Source organism: Dreissena polymorpha, chromosome 14 (genome assembly GCF_020536995.1).
Source record: "Dreissena polymorpha isolate Duluth1 chromosome 14, UMN_Dpol_1.0, whole genome shotgun sequence".
NCBI classification, from domain to species: domain Eukaryota; kingdom Metazoa; phylum Mollusca; class Bivalvia; order Myida; family Dreissenidae; genus Dreissena; species Dreissena polymorpha.
In genome coordinates, this window is record NC_068368.1 from 19,534,297 (window position 1) to 19,558,648 (window position 24,352).

General features: G+C 37.3%; 1 protein-coding gene across 6 annotated transcripts in view; it reads right to left on the reverse strand.

Moving 5' to 3' along the window:
• The window catches only part of LOC127856856 (SH3 and PX domain-containing protein 2A-like), a 168,871-nt gene that overhangs the window by 10,730 nt on the left and 133,789 nt on the right, over positions 1-24,352 (reverse strand). For 3 of the 6 annotated variants that reach the window (XR_008038213.1, XM_052393011.1, XM_052393010.1), the window contains exons 3-8: positions 20,714-20,866; positions 19,202-19,293; positions 6,266-6,414; positions 3,007-3,117; positions 1,802-1,919; positions 427-634 (exon numbers count right to left, since the gene is read on the reverse strand). Coding sequence is in view for 5 of the 6 variants with exons in the window: in XM_052393011.1 (XP_052248971.1) it covers positions 427-634; positions 1,802-1,919; positions 3,007-3,117; positions 6,266-6,414; positions 19,202-19,293; positions 20,714-20,866 (831 nt within the window). In the remaining variant the exon portion in view is untranslated. Of the gene's footprint in view, positions 1-426; positions 635-1,801; positions 1,920-3,006; positions 3,118-6,265; positions 6,415-9,269; positions 9,605-9,710; positions 9,836-9,863; positions 10,153-19,201; positions 19,294-20,713; positions 20,867-24,352 lie in introns of those variants that run through there. The other 3 variants (XM_052393012.1, XM_052393014.1, XM_052393013.1) reach the window with 3 other exon arrangements.

The following is a 24,352-nucleotide window of genomic DNA, read 5'->3' on the forward strand; positions in this document are numbered from 1 at the left end:
GTAAACTAAGTACCACAACATCAGGGTGCACAAGTTCTGATGGTAATTAATATGCTTGTAAATTTAATCACTCAAGCCATTATAAATTTTGACTTACACACAACACAGAAGACAAGACGATGAACAAACAATGGCAAATTTACAAATGTATATGCCCAGTCATAACCCTTGCAGCTCAGAAGCAAAGTTAAAAAGGCTATATGCAAACAGCATACAACCAAAACAGCCTACAAGTACCTTGCAGTCTGTTCTGGTTTTATGCTGTTTGCTGCTCATCAGTATGCCTTTAAAGTTTGGTCTAGTAAGAAAGTTGTTGAATTTAATTCGATTTTCTATAAGCCTACAAACGCATCAAAATGCGCATCAGAGGGGGCCATAAAAAAGGGAAGCTCCAGCCCCCACACAACACATGAGACATGAGTGTACCTTGAGCAGGTCACTGATCTCATGCAGTGACTTCACAATCTGAGGTCCCTGGGTGAGCTGTGGTGTTGAACTCTGAGGCCCCTGGGTGGTCTGTGGTGTTGAGCCTCCCTTACCAGGCCTGTGTAGGGATCCACCCTTGCGATGTACCTTGAATGACTCCGCCTTGATCAGGTAGGTGGCCGGCACGTAACCCTCTTGACCCCCATATCTGCATCCACAACAAAAAGTTTTTTAGGCCAATAAAAAATTACATCAATCCTTTCCCCCATAAGAAGCAAAGTGAACATGTCTTTTGCAACTAGCATATAACACGCAGTCTGTTCAGGTTTTATGCTGCTTGCTGCTCATCAGTAACTAAGGGTTTGAGATGAAGCCTTTAAATCTTGAATCAAGTAAAAAAAGGTATTTATAACTTTCTAAGGGACTACAAATGTGTTAAATTACTTATCTAAGGGGTAAAGGGTTAAGTTATGAACATTATTATACATTTACATCTATACATTGTGGACCTTGTTTTAATCTTCTTTGTTTGACCCCCCCCCCCCCTTCCCCCCAAAAACATTCCAGTGAAATTGCTCTCTTTTGTGGCTGCATTGCAGTGACCCTGCTCAGTGGTGATCATAACACAGCATTGTTCACAGTACCAGTATGCGTGTTAGTTGAGGTCCATTATTATTAAAAGGCCAGCTAACAGCAAATATGAAAAACATGAGATATTTCAAGTTGGATCTATATATTGACTGGACCACCCCTTGGAGGGGCCAAACATTCCTTGAACTAGATCTTGGAAAATAAAGAAGCCCTTCACAGAATAATAAAAATGTACTCTCTTACATTGCATAACACAACATTTTTAACACCTCTTAGTTGATTTGAACCATGCCAGTTTTTGCACTTGTCCCAACAGTGATATTTAGGGCCATTGTGGTGAAACATATTTGTCAGGAAGATGCATTTTTCTCATATAAAACCAACCAAAAGAGTGACACAACGTCAGCCAAACACTCTCATTAAATCTTACCAAAAATAAATGGCAGAATTATACAGACCACTGTTTATACATGCATAATAATAACATAATTATGAGCCTTAACCTGGGGAAAATGGCACTTAATGCATAAGTGTAGTGTTCCCCCCCCCCATCCCCCGTCCCAGATTAATCACAGACGACACTGTCAGCTTTTATGTTATTTTTGGTTTACAGGAAGTCTCATTTTAGCAAAATCCAGTTTAGGCGGAAAGTGTTGCCCCTGTTTAGCTTGAGTGGACAACACAGGCTAATCTGGGAAGACACTTTAGGCAAATGCATTTAAACCCATTTTTACTGAGCCAAGCTCATATATTTGTAAGCATTACAAAAATGAAGAAAACATACCGAACAATCCACCATCCCTCAAAATTTTTCTCCACCACATCAACAACAGCCCCTCTCTCCATGGACAGCTCATCTGCGCTCTGGGCCTTGAACTCTTCTGTACACAGATACTGCTCCTCTACAACACACAGTTACCATGGTTACCATACTGCACATCTACAACACACAGTTACCATGGTTATCATACAGCTCATCTACAAACAATAACCACAGTTACCATACTGCTTCACTACAACAGACAGTAACCATGGTTACCATAATGCTCCTCTACAAACACATGGTTACCATAATGCTTCTTTACAAACACATGGTTACCATAATGCTTTTCTACAAACACATGGTTACCATAATGCTTTTCTACAAACACATGGTTACCATAATGCTCCTCTACAAACACATGGGTACCATGGTTACCATAATGCTCTACAAACACACAGTTGTGTGTGGAAATGAGTACATGTATATACAAATAAACAGACGGATGGACAAGTGCAATGCTATCCCCCCCTCAACTCCTTGGGGGCATACAAAATATAATGTGTTGCTTTCAAATATTTTCATTCAAGGTAGTAGAAAAAAGTATATTACTTTTGTATAAATAGTAATGATTTGTTAATAATACACTGAAATCAACAAATAGCTTCTTGATAAGATTAGGTAGAGTCTAAAACAATTATTATAACAAAAAAAACAACAACACAAGAAACACCAACCCTGAGAATCACACCTGTGATTTATTCAAGCAAAATTAAAATATCTACCATTGAAATATTTAGGCATTGCAAGTAATGGATAAAAAGCCTATAAAACGCTCAACATTTTACTGATTTTGATTGATAATGATCCCCAAAACACACTGATATGTTTAAACATTTTTCTTAGTCAGGAGAGTTATGTTGCTTGTTTTAGTACAATGTAATGTTGGTTTTTGAATCTATGACAAGTTATTTTGAAATTGTCATTTTGACAAACTGTGAACAAGCCCCCTTAATACAAATGCATTAGTAATCAAACTTATTTTTCATTTTCCAGTGATTCCTCTTAGTTTTGCCTTTTAAATATACAGTTACCTGATAAGAATCTAAAGTCTATCCTTAAACATAAAATCTTGTGTCTGACTGTGACTTGATAGAGTCTAGTGTCTCTCCTTGACCTGAGAATATTATAGTGCCTGACCTTGCCATGATAAGAGTTAAGTGCCTGACCTTGGCCTGGGGGCAGTCTCTCAGTGGTGTCTTCCTTGACCCCATCCCCGCGTGCAAGACACGTGCTAGGTACCCAGCCCTGCTCATCATCCACGTTCACGAACCACCAACCTGCAACACAGCAACAAGCTTTTAATATGTTTAACACTGCCACATAGCAACAAGCATGTAATATGGTAAATACTGCCAAAAGTAACAATCCTGTAACATGTAAACACTGCCACATAGAAACAAGCATGTTATATGGTAAACACTGCTACATGTAGCGACAAGCCTGTAACATGGTAAACACTGCCACATAGAAACAAATATGTAATATGGTTAACACTGCTACATAGCAACCAACCTGTAATATGGTTAATACTGTCACATAGTAAAAATCATGTAACATGGTTAACACTGCCACATAGAAACAAGCCTGTAACATCAACTCTGTTACATAGCATTAACATTTTTAACAACCAGCCTGAACCATATCTACACAGGAACATAGCAACACTGTAACATAGCAACACTGTAACATAATAACTAGCCCTTAATATAGCAATACTGAAACAAAGCACCCAGTTGTTATTTAACAACTAGCTGGTAACATCAACTCTGTTGCATAGCAACCATATTGTTAACAGCCAGCCTGTATCATAGCTACACTGAAACATAGCAACTAGACTGTAACAAAGCAACAATGCCTGTACTATTTTGTCTGTATTAACAGTTTTATCAGATTGGTATGAACAAACTGCTATCGAAGAAATCAAATGAATACAAGGCAGACAATCAAAAGATAACAAACATAAAACTTCCTTAGAAAACACACACACAACTTCCTTAAATAACAAAAACAAAACTTCCTTCTCAAACAACTGAAAGTTAATAACCAAGCAAATTGGTTGATTTGATAAACCCCACCAAAAATAAATTTTGTGACAAACAGACTGATGGACGGACTTACGGACGGAACAAAAATTCTAGAAAAATTCTTTGGCAGGGGATAAAAAGGAGTATTAATAACAACTATTATGAAAACAAAAGTTAATAAAAAAGTAAGGGACTTATCACTAAGGAGTATGCCTATTTATGTGAATCATTTCCACATTATAATCATATAGAAACTAGCCTACTTAAAGGGGCATTTCCCAAGCCATGATAACGTCGAGAAATGATACGCTTCTTGTTTCTCAAAAATTAACAGGTACAGTCAACTGTCTTGATTATATTGAAAACCACATATTAAAATTAAGAGCAAACTTTCCAGCTTTGATTCTTTAACCCATTTATGCCTAGTGTCTAGAAAAAAGGCCTTTGCGAACAGCCTAGACCCAGATGAGACGCCGCATGATGTGGCGTCTCATCAGGATCTGCGCTGATTGCTTAAAGGAATTTCTGTAAGAAATATTATAAAAATAGAAATAAATATACTAGACATCCCTAATTTTGGAAATAAATTGATCCGATTTCGAAGGATGGGAGAGACCAATAGGCATAAATGGGTTAAACTGACAAACAGAATTTGTCAAAAATTAAGAACTCCAGTCAGATCACCAGGGCAGAAACGTGCTGCCATCCGGTGGTCTTATTTCATGCCAGTGACCAAATACCTTTACACTATAAACTAATACATACAGCATAACACTTGCTATAATTCTTTGAATAAAAGCTGGAGTCACAGCCATGGAACAGTCAATGAAAAGCAAGGCAATAAATCAAGACAGTACAAGCTTTTACAAATACTTTATAAACCACAGCATTCAAAAAGAAAAACTTACAAAGCATACAACTAAATACCTCAATAAACATGTTTCTTGGAAAACTGGGCTTTAAGATTGTGTGTAGAGTGTTGTGTCAGATAAGCCTGGGCAGTCTGCACAGGCTACTCAAAGACAACACTTTCCCCATGAACTCAATTTTCCTAAGAAAGACTTCCTTTGAACAAAAAAAAAACCCATACATGTGGAAAGTGTCTTGTCTGATAAGCCTGTGCAGACTACATAGGATAATCAGGCATTACATTTTCTCACATGCATTCAGCCCACTTTTCCCAAAACGAGGCTCATATAACGTCACAGCTGGATTTCAGTGAAAAGTTGACAAAAAGGAAGACAAGGTCGACTTAATGCACCTATGCAAATCAAGTGCGACATGCTGTGGTTACTACAGGATGGAGTTACTGCCCCTGTGAGAGTCAAGTGAGACAGGGTTGAGTTACCTTTGAGAGTCAAGTGAGACAGGGTTGAGTTACCTGTGAGAGTCAAGTGAGACAGGGTTGAGCTATCGGTGAGAGTCAAGTGAGACAGGGTTAAGTTACCTGTGAGAGTCAAGTGAGACAGGGTTGAGTTACATGTGAGAGTCAAGTGAGACAGGGTTAAGTTACCTGTGAGAGTCAAGTGAGATTGGGTTGTGTTACCTGTGAGAGTCAAGTGAGACAGGGTTGAGTTACATGTAAGAGTCAAGTGAGACTGGGTAAAGTTACCTGTGAGAGTCAAGTGAGACAGGGTTGAGTTACTTGTGAGACTCAAGTGAGACAGGGTTGAGTAACCTGTGAGAGTCAAGTTAGACAGGGTTTAGTTACCTGTGAGAGTCAAGTGAGACAGGGTTGAGTTACCTGTGAGAGTCAAGTGAGACAGGGTTTAGTTACCTGTGAGAGTCAAGTGAGACAGGGTTGAGTTACATTTGAGAGTCAAGTGAGACAGGGTTGAGCTACCTGTGAGAGTCAAGTGAGACATGGTAAAGTTACCTATGAGAGTCAAGTGAGACAGGGTTTAGTTGCCTTTGAGAGTCAAGTGAGACGGGGTTGAGTTACCTGTGAGAGTCAAGTGAGACAGGGTTAAGTTATCTGTGAGAGTCAGGTGAGATTGAGTTGAGTTACCTGTGAGAGTCAAGTGTGAAAGAGTTGAGTTACATGCGAGAGTCAAGTGAGACAGGGTTGAGTTATTTGTGAAATTCAAGTGAGACAGGGTTGAGTTACCTGTGAGTCAAGTGAGACAGGGTTGAGTTACCAGTGAGAGTTAAGTGAGACATGGTTGAGTTACCTGTGAGAGTAAGTGAGACAGGGTTGAGTTACCTGTGAGAGTCAAGTGAGACATGGTTAAGTTACCTATGAGAGTCAAGTGAGACAGGGTTTAGTTGCCTTTGAGAGTCAAGTGAGACAGGGTTGAGTTACCTGTGAGAGTCAAGTGAGACAGGGTTGAGTTACCTGTGAGAGTCAAGTGAGACAGGGTTGAGTTACCTGTGAGAGTCAAGTGAGACAGGGTTGAGTTACCTGTGAGAGTTTTCTCGACGACCTCCACCTCCATGCCGACCTGCAGGCTGACCTCCCCTTTCTCTTGTCTCCGGTATTCACTTGTGGCCAAGTACACCTCCACAGGCTTTGGATTGCTGATCTTCTGGGCCTTTACGGACTGCTTGCGTCTGAAACAGGGGCATACTGGGTCACAATGTGTCTGGTAAACTGTTCTAATCTGTACCATATACAATGTGTAAAGAAAACTGCCTGAAAATCGACAAAGAATGAGTCACAAAGTGTCAATAAAATTGTTCCAAACGTTACCATATACTAATAATGTGTCAATAAAACTGTTCCAAATTGTACCATATACTTATAATGTGTCAATAAAACTGTTCCAAATTGTACCATATACTAATAATGTGTCAATGAAACTGTTCCAAACTGTACCATATACTAATAATGTGTTAATTAAACTGTTCTTAAGTGTACCGTATACTAATAATGTGTCAATAAAACTGTTTTTAACTGTAAAATATACTAATAATGTGTCAATAAAACTGTTCCAAACTGTACAATATACTGATAATGTGTCAATAAAACTGTTCCAATCTGTATCATATAGAATGTGTCAAGAAAACTGCTTGAAAATTAACCATATACCGGTACTAATAATGTGTCAAGAAAACTATTCCAAACTGCACCATATAGCCACACTGTGACACAACATAGCAAGTCAACTGTTTGAAAATGTAGAGCAAAGTACCCTAATTTTGACAGTTTAAGGTTAAAATGTGTATACCAATTTATTCAATCGGTATCCTCCATACTTCGACATACCACTAACTTAACTTATTGCTTTTTAACTGTAGACTGTCAGGTAAGGATGCTTTATACGTATCGTACTTACTTACAATGTTAACGAAGTATGATATCGTTATTTCGACATGGTGCCCCTTATTTCGACACCCCTAGTTTGTTTAAGAAAAATAATGTAAACAAAACTTATATTCTTTCAATGGAACAGAAAATTACCACAACATTTAAAAATTGTTATTAATATTATTCTTTTGGCTTGCGCTAAGTGGCGTACGGCAGTATATTATGCCAGCCGATAACACAACCCCATGATGTCCACTGTACTTCCTAAAAATGGTCATACGCCAAAAATAGCAACCCGTGACGTAATCTGTCAATTAAAATCCTTCAATCAACACTGCTTCCTGAAGACTCAATGGGTTTTGCACATGTCTTGATCAGTCTTAACTCCGCCTCCTTTTCAATCCGATTGGCGTTAACACGTTCGCTATTCACGGTGCGGACCGCGCTTAATTGGAGTAAGTGCTTGTTTATTGTCACGATGTTTTGATAACAATAACGTGTGAATGTCGGCAAATAAGTTGAGACCCCGTCTTCGACACTGTTTGGCCAAAAGTTGTTATTTGTTGTAACAGCTAGTAGGCCAGCTCTATTGTTTCAATAAAGAACATTGTAACCTGTTTATAACTTGTCAAAATATTTTGTTGGCAAACACAGATATGAATTCGACAAACATATTGAACTTGTACTACCAAGCATTCGTGTTCAGAATGTCGCAACGTACGCTTGCCGGTTTTGGCATTCCACTTTCGACTAAACAGAAATTAGAAATTGATGAAAATGAATCTAAAAAATCAGAAAACAAACAAACAATTAAAGCAAATGAAACACCGAAGTCGTGTGTTTTTCAGACGACTTGGTTAAACCAGTTTGACTGGTTGGAGTTTGATAAAAGAACAAACGCATATTTTGCTAAATCTGCTGTGCAACAGGGTTGCAAAATTCATATATCAAGGATGAAGCTGGTATTAGTTGCAATAATCCAACTTCCAGCTATTAACCCTCCAGGTCGCTGTATTTATATACTCCTAAAAACTCAGAGCATTCAAGAAAAACTAGAGCTGGTATGTTCATGTTATATTAAATTACCCAGTAATGATTTTGATGTATATAAAACGTGCGAGTTGACTACTGTGCGAGTTGACTTAGGTACGAGCTGACGGGCACCCATATATCTATATATAATGAAAAGATTACATAAGGCAATGCGTAAAAGTTATTTAGTTATATTATTCGCTATGTCAAATTTACGGTCCAAACGATTTTTTGTTACCCTAACTTCGACACTCCTGAATTTGCCGTCAAAAAGCTCACAGCTTAGTAGAACTGTTTTTTAACAATGTGATCTTCCATGTTTGTTTTTCCGTTCTCAATACAAATTATAACGTATTCCCGCAAGAAAACGAAAAGAGACTTACCGTTCGTTGCTGCGTGTCTTACAGCTTTGTATAAGGGCCGCATTCGCGTAAAAACACAAAACAATCTGTGTTATTCAACTTTGGTTTACGGAAAAACTAACGCAAATTTTTATGGGTGAAATATTTTGATGATGGCAGAAATATATGACGTCATCAAAAATGATCTCAAATTGACTAAAACTCACCCCACAAGGCTGAATTAGATTAAAAATGTCAAAGCATGTCGAAATAACGGACATGTCGAAATTAGGAGACTTTGCTCTACCACATAATAAAAATGTGTTCCAATATGTCAAGTTACGTTTTTTTTAAATAAACCATATACTAAAATGTGTACGAATGAGTCCAGTAAACTGTTTGAAAATGTATCATATACTAAAAATGTGTGAAGAAAACGTTATCAAACTGTAAAATATACACATACAATTTGAAAAACTTTTTTTAAAAGTACCTCACACTAGTAATGTGTCACAATGTGTCCACCAAACTTTATGAAACTATTTCAGATACAAAAACTTAATCAAAACACTGTGTCAAGCTGGGTAAATGAAACTTTATCGAACTGTACCATATACAAACACTGTGTGAAACTTGGTGAAGTAAACTTTATCTAACTCTACCATATACAAACACTATGTGAAACTGGATAAATAAAACTGTATCAACAATTTAATATCTTAGCCAACATCATGACAGTGTAACCAGAGCTTATTGCTGCGCTTGAATGTAGCCCAAAGATGTACCTGGTAGTCAGAGGTATTCCGCTGGGTAGGTACTTTACCAAGGCCTTCAAACTCCTACGGAACTGGGACATTATAAATCCACCAGCGAGAGCACTGCTTTCTTTAAGTCCTAACATCTCATCCCATTCTGTATGTAATGTCTAGAATAAGCTTCACTAAACGGTACTTTACTATAGAAACAAGTCTTAAACATCACCACCATTGCATCTGCCACATAAGAATGAAATGGAGTCTCACTCTGGGAAAATGGGGCTTAATGCATGTGCGCGAGGTTGTGTCCCAGACTACCCTAGCAGTCTGCACATACTAATCAGGGATGACACTTTCTGCATAGACTGGATTTTCATTTAGAATGGATTTCCTTAAATGAAAAATTCCATAAATTCTGGAAGTGTTTTCCATGATTAGCTGGTACAGACTGCACAGGATTATCTTACGCACATGCATTTAGCCCAATGTTCCCAGAACAGTACTGAAGGAGAAACAATTCTTAAACATCACCTCCATTGCATCCAACACAGAAGAATGTCATGAAACAGAAAACACAATACAACTCCCATTCTTGTCCTAGTAATTTTCCTCTATCAAAAATACCTTGCAATTTCACACATACAACTTGATAAAAGTGCACAAATTCATAAGGTAATTTTGTCTTATCCAACAACACAACTGCAGATATGGTATGCGAAGTATCTGCATTCACTTTTCAATTTCAGCGTATTGTATTATTTCCACACAATATGAAGTTAGATAAGTTCACATGACCAGGGGCAATGTTTGTTCACATTACCACCATACATCATCATGAAACAATAAATATCATCAAGTAAGAGGCTCTTTGATATGATACATATCAGAGTGACATTAAAGAGGATGCTGATGGTATCCGAGCTGGATTAGACGTAACTCAGGGCGCATATGTTTAATAGAGTGTAACCTCCGTGTGAACTCATGCTAATAATTCCTTTTTGTCCTTCTGTACACTCTGGTCACATGCTTAGTGTGACTATGTATCGTTTTAAGTGTGTGCAAAAACAGGACGCACAGATATTTACCAAGAATGGCATGCCATGCCCCTGTGTCCTGTTGACGTAGATATTAACCAAGAATCCCTTGCATGTGTGTCCTATACTGTTGAAATTTGGTATGTTTTTATGTTTCCTATTCATTGTTTTAAATATGCACTCTTGAGATCTTTTTAACAACGTCTTCAAACCCTTCATTATAAACAATTGAAATTATGATGCCTCCCTTCCCTTCATTATGAACAATTGAAATTATGGGTGGCATTCATACATTTTCTATATTTTTTTATATATAATTCTTCAAATGAACAAACATTCTACTCATCAACATTTGTATTGTTTTTACCCTCTCATTATCAATTATGTAAGCTTAAAGTACATTCCACTTAATAATCTGCTGTAGTGAACAAAACATATGTATGAGCTCTGCTCTGGGAAAATGGGGTTTAATGCATGTGCGTTATTGTGTCGTCCCACAATAACAGTCTGCACAGGCTAATCAGTGATGACACTTTCCGCTTATATTGTATTTTTATTTCAAGGAAGTATCTTCTTAGATTAAATCACATGTAAGCAGAAAGTGTAGCCCCTGATTAGCCTTTTCTCAGTTTTCTGACTGTGCAGGCTTATTAACCCATTTATGCCTAGCATCCTGAAAAAAGGACATTGCAAACAGCGTAGACCCAGATGAGACGCCGCATAATGTGGCGTCTCATCTGGGTCTGCGCTGTTTGCTTAAATGAATTTCTTTATGAAATATTCTAAATATAGAAATAAATATACTTGACACCCCTAATTTTGGAAATAAATTGATCCAATTTAGAAGGATGGGAGAGTCCACTGGGCATAAATGGATTAAAGACAAGACTTTGCACACATGCATCGAGCCCTGTATTCCCAGAGTGAGGCTCATATATTTTAATTCCGTTATATGGGCTGTGCTCTGTGAAAAGAGGATTTAATACATGTGCGTACACTTGAAGCAAATGCATTAAACCCCTTTTTCACAGAGCACGGCTTATGTATTCAAACTTCTTCAGCCCAGAGCATATTGGTGTGACACCCACACAAAACAAAATTTAACTTATGTAAGACACCTGCTCAATTAAGGTAAGCCAGGCTGAAAGTGGGCTAGGTCTATTCGTTCCATTCTTTATGCTATCGGTTATCTGTATTTATCATTTGCCCCTTGTCTATTACATGTTTGCATAAGAGCCTATACCTTCATTTTAATTTCATAGTTGAATAATAACCATGTTTGTATAAATGGTCGGAGGAAAATATTGAACAGTGTACGCAATTTACAATAATTTATAATAAAATCATTATAGATTAGTTTAAATCTATTTATTTTAGCTTGATTGCATAGAAAACCTAAGGCTCATATGAAAGGCTCTCGAGTCCGTTTTCTGGGACTAGAATCAGTACTTGGTTCCTATGGGAAAAATCTAAAAAACGCTCCCATAGTGGGAAATGATAAGATATAAATAATAATAATAGACTAAACCTTAATAACATGCATAACTTATTGTGACAACCATGTCAACAGTTTATCAAACTTATTATGAGTACCAATGTGATAACAATACAAAACTGACTAAATTTACCAAATATTAGCTTCAACATTAACAGTTTTAATATGTCCAACAAAATTGAAGATTTCATTTCAGTACTAGTTTATTTACACTATAAACATTATAAACACCATAAACAGATGTGTTACAGACTATGAGACAACATGAGATTTTCAGGAAATAATTAGGCCGTGCTCTGTGCAAAGGGGGTTTAATGTGTGTGCGAAAAGTGTCATCCAAGATTAGCCTGTGCAGGGACGACACTTCCACTTTTATGATATTTATTTATTCGGAAAATCTCTTCTTAGCAAAAATCCAGTTAAGGCTAAAAGGGCTGGCCATGATTAGCCTGTGCTGACTGCACAGGCTAATCTGGGAAAATGCTTTTCGCCCATGCATTAAATCCCTTTTTCACATAGCACGGCCCAATTATATTCCAAAGGGGCCCTGGGCTGTAAAGAATCAATACATCCTACAAATAGAAGTATGAGCATTTCCAAGGTAATCAAGTTTGTATCGATGTATTGATTTCCTTTCACTTCTTATGTTTATCATCAACATAACAAAATTCGAGGTGCCCAGATTATATTTGAAGAAAATCTGTATACACAATCAGAAAAAAACGCGTAAAAAACCTACGCAAAAACATAATCTTAATGTTTCAATATTTGCATTAGTCATTTAAAGCACTGTGGGTCAAAAATTAGTGATAAAGCGGAAGGGGTAGTTGTTGGACTTATAATGAAGAAACAGACGTAAATGAGTATTCAAGATGAGTATTTCATTTCCTATGGCTCTATCAAGAACATTTGTGAAAATACTGGACCCCGCGGCAAAATTTCAATGCTGGGCTTCCAAACCAAAGTTGAGATATCGTTAAAATTTGGCATTACCAGATGTCATGGATGTTATCAGAAAAAGCAGTTGTTTGATCGCCAAAGTTAATCAGCCGTTCCAACGTATCATGGCGTCAATGTTAGACATCTTTAAAGGAAATGTATATGACATTTTCTCCAAAATAAAGTAGCTGAACTTAAAAACAAGAAACCGTCGGAGACGGGTGATGCTCCCCAAAGTTCATAAGTTTTTTTTTGTCACAATATTGCACTATATATTCAGATAAAAGGAAAGGTCTTGAGGGGCATAACTTTGGACAAAATAATACGATGGATGGATTAGCAACTTAAAAATTTCAAAGGGCCATAACTCTCTAAATAAATCATCTAACCAGAACCCACTAATAACATGCGCATTTCCTTAAGGTAGTTAAGCTTCCCATAAAGCTTCATTGTATTCCAGTCAGTAGTTGGGGAGAAATAGCCCGGACAAGAATTGCACTATATGTACAGTTTATAGAAAATTTCAAAGGGCCATAACTCTGTGAAAAATCATCCAACCATAACCAGCTGATAATATGCACATCTCCTGTTGGTAGTGAAGCTTCCCATAAAGTTTCATTGAATTCCCATAATAAGTTGCTGAGAAATAGCTCGGACAAGAATTGCACTATACAGTCAAACCTGAATTCAGCGGTCAGTCAAGGGAAATGATCAAAGTGACCGTTGTCCACAGGTGACCGTTGAATTCGGATCACAATTTTAAGAAGGTTGGTCAGTTGGTAGTATTACTACGTCGTTACCCCACCCAGTCGTTTGCATACAGTGTAAAACAAATGCTCATTGCATTAACAAATCATAATAACAGCATTAACTTACGTGTGTACATTGCATAATAGAGAATAATATCTTTTAGATTGATTTAATTTCATATTGTTAAATTAAGCAATGACTTTATCAACGCTGGTATAATTGTTTACTCATGCATCTCATTCATTCAGTAAATAAAGCTTGTCACGTTCCGTTGACGTCACGTCCGTAAAAGTCTAAAAAGCGGATTCGGTGTCATAAACCGATAGTACGGTGTAATTGTACCGTTCTAGTTCAAAGAAATAGCGGTCATTTAATTTAGCGATAATTACTTTCAACAAGTCATAAACTCTGATATATTTTCTTTTGAAGATACTCCCACACTTATCCCCGGAAAAGAAACCTTCTCAACACCTTTTAATTTGTTTACTCGCAGCGGGCTGCTTTTATAATATCATAGACAATAACCGCTTTCAGACGCTTTAAACGCAAAATAGACGGACAAATAATGTGCTGTGTTTTTAATTTTCGCGACTCGAGACGACTGACACGTGACCGTTGATTTCCGGTCAAACATGAATTTCGGAGTGGAATTTAGTGGCTGTTGGCCGTTATGGTCAGGTGGCCGTTAAATTTAAGTGTAATATAGAGTGTTTTTCGTTGGGGGGATTCCAGACTGACCGTTGTCTGCAGGTGACCGGTAAATTCAGGTGGCCGTTATGTCAGTTTCGACTGTATGTACAATGGAAAATTTCAAAGGGCCATAACTCTGTGAAAAATCATCCGACGAGAACAGGCTGATAATATGCACATCTCCTCTTGGTAGTGAAGCTTCCCATAAAGTTTCATTGAATTCCCGTGATAAGTTGCTGAGAAATAGCTCGGACAAGAATTAAACTATATGTACAATGGACAATTTCAAAGGGCCATAACTCTGTGAAAAATCATCCCATGAGAACCGGCTGATAATATGCACATCTCCTCTTGGTAGTGAAGCTTCCCATAAAGTTTCATTAAATTTCGGTCATTAGTTGCTGAGAAATATCCTGGACAAGAATTGCACTATATGTACAGTTAATGGAAAATTTCAAAGGGCCATAACTCTGTGAAAAATCATTCGACCAGATCCTGCTGATTATATGCACATCTCCACTTTGTAGTGAAGCTTCCCATAAAGTTTCATTGAATTTCGGGCGTTAGTTGCTGAGAAATAGCCCGGACAAAAATTATGCACTGACGGACGGACAAACACATTGACGGACGGACAGAGGAAGCGGCGACTATATGCTTCCCCCAAAATTTTTTGGGGGAGCATAAAAACAATCTGTAAAGTTCATCAGCATAACATGGCACACATTCAGAAGAGAAGGGCTACATGATGGCAGTAACACATTAACCCTTTGCATGCTGGGAAATTTGCCGTCTGCTAAAATGTCGTCTGCTGAATTACTAAAATTAGCATTTTCTTTGATTATTTTAAAAGAATACTATAAGAATAGCAAACAATTTTGATCCAGATGAGACGCCACATTTGCAAAGGCCTTCAAAATTCGGTTCCAGCGCTGAAAGAGTTCAATTAAGAGGGAGAAGAGCAAAGACTTTGTTACTTCTGATGAGGAAATTTTCTATTTAGGCTGGTTATAAGAGTGATGCAAAGTTTGCTACATGAGAAAAGACAAAAACAAGTTGGCGAAAAATGTAAGTTTGTAAAGCTTGACACTTTTGCTAAGGGTTTCATAGCATGGGCTTGGGTCTCTTATTGAGGAAAAACTGAGATCTGCTTTATTAAAAAGGAATGAAAGTCAATAGCAAGTTCTAAAGCAATAATATATTGAAGCCTTTTTTTTTTAATGACGCTTCAAAACTGTTTCCAGACGGTAAGAAGTCAATGGTGTTCCATCAAGACAGTGCCTAAGGTCACATACAGACCCTCCAGTTTATTACGAAGGAGACAGTGAACTTTATTGAGCTTTATTAATGGATTCCGCTCTGCTCAAATGCACTATGATATGTGGGGAATCCTTTATCGCCGTCTACAACTATGCAACTTTTACTCTGTTATAGGTCTTAACAAGACCTGCATTTGTGCAACACAATGCCCCCCCCCCCCCCCCCCCACTGCGCTTTGAAGCAGCACCACACTGTTAGAGAGAAATTTTCAAAGTCCAAGGCCCATAACTTCACCTAAAATCAATGAACCAGAACAACTCACACTTCAACTGTAAGTCATTTAGGTAGACTCGCATACCAAAAAGCAGCTAAATATCTGAAAGTGTTGCATCAGAAACCTTCAGAAAACAATAATTATTATTATAGAGAAAATTTCTTAGTCCAAAGCCCATAACTTCTCCAAAAATCAATGGACCAAATTTTAACTCACACTTCAACTGTAAGTACCAGATAATGTAGGTAGGCCCAAAAATAAACAAGGGCTGTTTGTAAAACATGCATGCCCCCCATATGGGCTCTCCATTGTAGTGACAGCCATTGTGTGAATATGTTTTTTGTCACTGTGACCTTGACCTTTGACCTAGTGACCTGAAAATCTATAGGGGTCATCTGCTAGTCATGATCAATCTACCTATCAAGTTTCATGATCCTAGGAATAAGCGTTCTTCAGTTATCATCCGGAAACCATTTTACTATTTCAAGTCGCCATGAACTTGACCTTTGACCTAGTAACCTCAAAATGGATAGGGGTCATCTGCGAGTCATGATCAATGTACCTATGAAGTTTCATGATCCTAGGCATAAGTGTTCTTGAGTTATCATCCAAAAACCATTTTACTATTTCGGGTCACCATGACCTTGACCTTTGACCTAGTGACCTCAAAATCAATCGGGGTCATCTGCGAGTCATGATCAATGTACCTATGAAGTTTTATGTTGTAGCTATTAGTGTCTTGAGTTATCATCCGGAAACCATTTTACTATTTCAGGTCACCGTGACCTTGACCTTTGATATAGTGACCTGAAAATCAATAGGGGTCAACTGCGAGTCATGATCAATCTACCTATCAAGTTTCATGATCCTAGGCATAAGCGTTCTTGAGTTATCATCCGGAAACCATTTTACTATTTCGGGTCACTGTGACCTTGACCTTTGACCTTGTGACCTGAAAATCAATAGGGGTCATCTGCAAGTCGTGATCAATGTACCTATGAAGTTTCATGATCCTAGGCATAAGCGTTCTTAAGTTATCATCCGGAAACCATTTTACTATTTCGGGTCACCATGACCTTGACCTTTGACCCAGTGACCTGAAAATCAATAGGGGTCATCTGCCAGCCATTATCAATCTACCTACGAAGTTTCATGATCCTAGGCATAAGCATTCTTGAGTTATCATCCGGAAACCATTTTACTATTTCGGGTCACTGTGACCTTGACCTTTGACCTAGTGACCTGAAAATCAATAAGGGTCATCTGCGAGTCATGATCAATCTACCTATCAAGTTTCATGATCCTATCCTTAGCGTTCTTGAGTTATCATCCGGAAACCATTTTACTATTTTGGGTCACTGTGACCTTGACCTTTGACCTAGTGACCTGAAAATCAATAGGGGTCATCTGCAAGACATGATCAATTTACCTATCAAGTTTCATGATCCTAGGCCTAAGCGTTCTCGAGTTATCATCCCGAAACCATTTTACTATTTTGGGTCACCGTGACCTTGACCTTTGACCTAGTGACCTCAAAATCAATAGGGGTCATCTGCGAGTCATGATCAATGTACCTATGAAGTTTCATGATCCTAGGCCCAAGCGTTCTTGAGTTATCATCCGGAAACCACCTGGTGGACGGACCGACAGACCGACATGAGCAAAGCAATATACCCCCTCTTCTTCAAAGGGGGGCATAAAAATCAGCTTAATATCGGAAAGTGATGCGTAAAAAACCCTCAATAAAACGGAAAAATTCTAAGTCCAACACCCAAAACTTCGCCAAAAAAAAAACAACAAAAAACAAAGACACACAGACTGTAATTACTCTAAGTTTTCAGACACTTAATCATTATTAATTTTTTTCGTGTCCGAAAATATACATACGGAAAATATTAACAAATTACAGGTGTCAAAAATTAAATGTCTGAAAATTATAATTATATTGAAAGCGATAAATCTATGCACAATAGTGTTTCTACTTTAAAATAAAAATAACTTTACAGCTATGCTTTCTCTTGATTAAAAGGATACACAGATGGTTAACGTGTGGCTATGATATTAATTAGTAAAAACATCATTTTGAATGATTAATAATCATATTATAACGAAAAATAAACTTTTCTGAACAAAAAATTCAATATCAAATATATATATTACAAGGTATTCAACTCGAAATCACCCGAAAACAGGGTGCATCGCTTTGAACAGCCATTACTTCATAAATTTTGCAGCGATTTTGACGATCTCCGTCTTATTCAACGCATATATGATTTTCTTTTTGAAAATGTCCATGTCTTGCAATATTTTTACAAATTTTGGGTAAAATTATTTAAGATTATCATTCAAAATCATAATTTCACTAATTAATATCATAGCCACACGCTTACCACCTGTGAAATAATACAGAACAAAAAAGTACAAACATTAAGCAAACTGATTTCCTAAATAGGAAGATATCATTTAAAATGCTGTTGGGTAAAGGGATTGTTTTCTACCAGTATACATGGTTATTTACCCAATTACGCAAATGTTCTGGTCAACAGATGGACAGAGAGACTCAGACAGACAGATGAAGGGACAGTGCGACTGCTTAATGGGGTCATAAAAAAGCTCATAAGGACGATTGGAGAAAACTCTAGCTAAACAATATTAACATGAACCTTGAAACGCGGCCAAAATTTTTTCAACACATTTGACCTTAGAATTTACCACTCACACTGCAAACAATAGGATTGATATTGTACATAATTCCAGCCTGTACCTAATGAATCCTAGTGTGATCCAGGCACAACTCTGTATCGCAGTGTGATCCAAGTACAACTACAAATATTAGTGTGATCCCAGTACAACTATGAATCCCACTATGATTCCAGTACAGCTACAATTATTAGGGTGATCCTAGTACAACAATTAATTCCAGTATGATTCCAGTACAACTACCAATGTCAGTGTAATTCCAGTACAACTATGCATGCCAGTATGATCCTAGTACAAATACAAATCTCAGTGTTATCCCAGGATAAATATGAATACCAGTATGATCCCAGTATAACTATGAATCTCAGTGTAATCCTAGTACAACTATGAATCTCAATGTAATCCCAGTACATCTATGAATCTTAGTGTGATCCTTGTACACTATGAATCTCAATGTAATCCCAGTACAGCTATGAATCTTAGTGTGATCCTTGAACAACTATGATTCTCAGTGTGATCCCAGTACAACTATCAATCTAAGTGTGATCCCAGGTCAACTATAAATCTAAGTGTGATCCCTGGACAACTATTAATCCCAGTGCGATCCCTTGACAACTAGGAATCCCAGTGTGATCTCTGGACAACTATTTATCCCAGTGTGATCCCTGGGCAACTATTAATCCCAGTGTGATCCCAGGACAACTATGAATCCCAGTGTGAACCCAGGACAACTATTAATCATGGTGTGAACCCAGGACAACTATGTATCCCAGTGTGAATACAGGACAACTATGAATCCCAGTGTGATCCAAAGTTATCTCACCCTTTTGGCGGATTTATGTCATCTGGATCCAGCTCAAAAAACTCAAAGACGTCTCTGCATTGTGAAATCTTCCTTGGTAATTTCACTATGGCCTGCAAAGTACATGAACAAGTGTTAAGTAATGTACAGATCAAATTCAAACCAAAATTTGAAAATCTAGATAAACCATCCTCGATTAACAACTCAAAACAATGGTAGATAATGCTGTTAAAACATGTATTTGCCAACACAAAGAACTCTGAAAGTATCTAGATGATGTAGGCCAAGGTTGTATTTTGCTGTTTTCAGTAGTTGTCGACCAACATGATTGTCAAGCTATATGGCATTCATCTCTTAAACCTTATCAGCTAATGAATCAAGCAAGCATTCATTGTGAAACTTTACAATGGTCTCTGACAGGGTTTTACTCATGTTTGGGTAAAAAATATAAAATTTTACTACATAAAAAATCCCATTGAATTAGGAATCATAATGAACCAAATTTCACCATCCTAAGTCAAACAAAGTTTCATTTTTTACAAATTCTAAAAAATACGGTCAGTAGGTTGGCCATACTTTTATATATAAGCTGTGCTCTTTGCAAAGGGGGTTTGATGCATGTGCGTTAACTGTCGTCCCAGACAAGCCTGTGCAGTCATCACAGGCTAATCATGGACATTACTTTCCGCCTAACTGGATTTTTGCTAAGAAGATACTTTCTGTAAACAAACAATATCATAAAAGCAGAAAGTGTCATCCCTGATTAGCCAATGCAGACTGCACAGGCTTATCTGGGCTGACACTTAACGCACATGCATTAAACCCCTTTTTCACAGAGCGCAACCCATACGTTTTGGTAACTTTTTTAGGATGCACAGTTATATAGGAATTCAACAAGGGTGTTCAATGACAGCTATCTTCCTAACTGCCAAAGAAAGTTCTTTACATGTTCTAGTAAATTTATAAAATATGATCAAGGGAATCAAACATTCAACTGGGAATACCACACAATAGTTTAGGGTTGGCAAACCAAATAAGTGTCGGTGGAGGTAGTGTAAACAATAAAAAAAATTAAGACAAGGTTAGTTTGGCAAAAATATGTTAAGCCTTCAGGAGTACTTAGAGGGCAGTATATTTTTCACCTTTTCACCTTGTCTACAAGAATGTTGTTGTTGTTGTTGTTTTTATACAATAATTATTTATTCTCCAACTTGGTTAAGTGAAAATTGTTGTGATTATGTACAGAAATACTTTCAACATAGTGAAGTTTTCAGACACTTAAAAATAATTAAAAATGCTCGTGTCCGAAAATTTAGTTACCGAAAAACATTACAAAAATTCATTTTCATCCTTTTTTAGACTGGCATAGCTGTATTTTCACTAAATAGACCTATCCTTTCACCAGAAAAAAAAACACACGAGCCAAAAAAGTTATCCCTATTAGCCTGTGCAGACTGCCAAGGCTAATCTGAGAAGACACTTTACGTACATGCATATAACCAGTTTCATCCAAACAGAATTCCAGGAGGGTACCTTGCAGTACTCAGCTATGGGCCCCATCCTCTTCAGTGCCACCTCCCTGATGTGGCTGCGCCCGAAGAACTTCTTGCCAGGGAGGAACGGGATGATCCTCTTCTCAGGATCCAGCACTCCAGCCTCCTCGGGGAACATCTCCATCAACCGACTCTGAACAGAAATAGGGCAGTGTGTGTGTGAGCCAGACTCTGAACAAAAATAGGGCAGTGTGTGTGTGTGGGCCACGATCTGGGAAAATGGGGCTTAATGCATTTGTGTAAGATGTCTTCCCAGATAAGCCTGTGTAGTCCATACAGGCTAATCAGGGACGACACTCGCTGCCTAAACTGGATTTTTTTAATAAGAGACAAAAGATGTCCCTGGTTAACTTGTGCAGATTGCACAGGCTGATCTGGGACAACACTAAACACTTACGCATTAAGCCCTGCTTTCCAGATTGTGGCCCATGTTAATAAAAAAGGGAACAGCACTCAACACAAGTTATCAATGAACCTCAGGGAAATTAGTTGTATCTTCCATGCACCAGTTGGAGAATGGAGGAAGACTTGAGGAAGTTGCATTTTCTTTTTTATATTGCGTGACTATTATATTTTTGTCCACAGTATAGAACTATTCATCTTTTCAAAACTGACACATAGTGGCTACAGTTGACAAATCGCATCATGACAACATTACTAATAATCAGTTGTAACAATAAACAATGCATTGGTTGTGAAACATCAGCATGACTTGTGGAACATTGACACGTGGTCAGCACTGTGCACATAGTTGAGATGATGTGAGACGAGTACAGTGACTACAGCATCTTTATACATTTGAGGTCAGTATCCTGTAGATTCATTCTAATGATGCGCTGGATTGAAAGCAATATAACCTTTAGCCCTTTACCACTTAGATACATATTTTGAGGTATTTATAGTCCCTTAGAAAGTTGGATTGATTTAAAGACCTGTCTTACTTAATTCATGTTGTAACGGCTTCATTTCCAACGTTTAGATACTGTTGAGCATTAAACAGCATAAAACCTGAACAGCCTGAGAGTTACCCACAGGTTGTACTGGTTTTAAGCTGTTTGAACATACCAATTTTCACTTTGCTACTGAGAGGGAAAGTGTTAATGAAGTGTGCCACATAGTGACACTCATTTCTGAAGAGTATAATGCATAACAATGATGAAACTTTGTTACCCAACTCTTTGTTGAGATACTAATGTAATTATGTTAATTTATGGACTCTAAGCACATAATGTCATTAGTTTCCGTTATTTGTATATTCATTAGCCAATAAGTAGTTCAATACTCCAATCTCTCTATGGTCATTCACATTTGGTAGCTACTCAGCTTCATTGTGAGGAACACAGTTGAATTCATCAAAGGATATTATTTGAAACATATTACTAACTATTATTGTGTCTGGACATAAAGACAATAATTGTGACAGTGAACCATAAAAGACTACAAATGAAATATCCATACATTCTCCACATGGTATATGGACTGTGCAACAACTATCAGTATAATATAAATGAGCCCTGCTCTGTGAAAAGGGGGTTTAATGCATGTGTGTAAAGTGTATGCACAGGCTAATCAGTGACAATACTTTTCGCTTTTATGATATTTTTGGTATCAAGAAAGTCTTTTCTTAGCAAAGTCCAGTTTAGGCGGAAAGTGTCATCCCTAATTAGCCTATGCAAAGTGAACACGCTAATCTGGGACCACACTTAAGGCACATGCATTAAACCCCCTTTTCACACAGCACAGCCCAAATTATTGTTAAACAAGGATATATTTCACATGTATCTCATCAGCATATCCTCATGATCACCTATACAGTTTTTGTCATTTCCCAATGTGCTCTTTTTTGAACAAAGAAGTCATTCTTATTCAAGTGTTTTGTTCTTTTCCGATCAAAATAAACACAGCTGATGCTCAAACTGACAGTCATTTCATATTTGACCCGAAGTGTGGGGAATGGGCATGAAAAAACACACAGATCATTTATATCACATTTTGACAAGTAACGATGTCAATTTAAGTAATTAAATGTCATGTGCTTGACCAATTAACGCCAGCCCAAGAATGGTCATTGGTAAAAAAAACTGAATAATTGAACAATTATCAACTTTAACACAGTTACACACAAACCGTCAAATGAATGGTAAACATATAAAGTATTCGTGAAAATAACAGCAAATTGTGGTTTGCATACGGGAGGCTTCTACATGTATGACTGAATGATAAGTAAGCTAAGTCAGTTTAAAGGGACTTGTTCACAGCTTTTTGTGTTTGGGAAAAAATGTCATTCAATGTATTTACCAATAAATCTATAAATATTTGTAAATCAAGAAACAAGAGATGTGTTTGTCGGAAACACAATGTCCCCTATTGCGCCCCTTTGAAGCCATATATTTGACCTTTGACCTTGAAGGATGACCTTGACCTTTCACCACTCAAAATATGCAGCTCCATGAGATACACATGCATGCCAAATATCAAATACTGAGTAGCTATCTTCAATATTGCAAAAGTTTAACCAAGGTTAAAGTTTTCCACAGAATGACAGACAAACAGACAGACAGACAAACAGGCCAAAAACAATATACCCCTGATCAATTGATCCGGGGGCATAAAAAGTTGAATAAAAAATATATACATTGCCTTCCATAGAATGCAAACCCTGGTCCTCTGGAAGCATAAGCTTGTGTCCTACCATTGTGTCACACTTGCTTTAGAATGTGTTATTGAAACATTAACACTATATAAGTACTCAACATTTATTCCAAGTAATCGAGGAAAAGCGTTACAATCACTTAATTTTTTTGTCATTTTTGAAAGATGATTACCCATAAATGAACTTATATTTTTGTCAGGATTGTTATTTTGCTTATTTAAACATAATGTAAACATGTGTTTTTGAATCGATGACAATAACTTTAACTAATAAATCAATAACTAAATCCCCTTTTCATCACAGGTGGGTAGCGTGTGGCTATGATATTAATTAGTGAAAACATCATTTTGAATGATAAATAATCATATTATAACGAAAAATTAACTTTTCTGAAAAAAAATATTTCACTATCAAATATATATATAACAAGGTATGCAACTCAAAATCAGCCCAAAACGGGGTGCATCGCTTTGAACAGTCATATCTTCATCAATTGTGCAGCGATTTTCACGATCTCGGTCTTATTCAACGCAGAAATGAATTTCCTTTCTGGAAATGTATATGTCTTGCAATATTTTTACAAATGCTGGGTCAACTTTTAAGAAATAACACGATACACAACTCGCATGACCCAGTTGACAGTGATCATGCTGTCTTTAAGATTGAAATCTTCACGGAGTAAAGGGCTACTTCCCTACAAAGTTCATGTATTTCGATACCATAATTCAATAAAACGTATGAAAAAACATTATTACCGTTCTTGTCGTTACATTCTGCATCAAGACTAACTGTCCAGCGCTGTTTGAAACCTTTGTTTACATACATTTCAACTAACTGACATTTTAAACATACGAGTGATTTCATTGGTCCAATGCGGAGGTGTGTCTTTACAACTGGAGATTTCATTCATAAAGAATGCATGATCACTGTCAACTGGGTCCTGCGTGTTGTGTATCGTGTTATTTC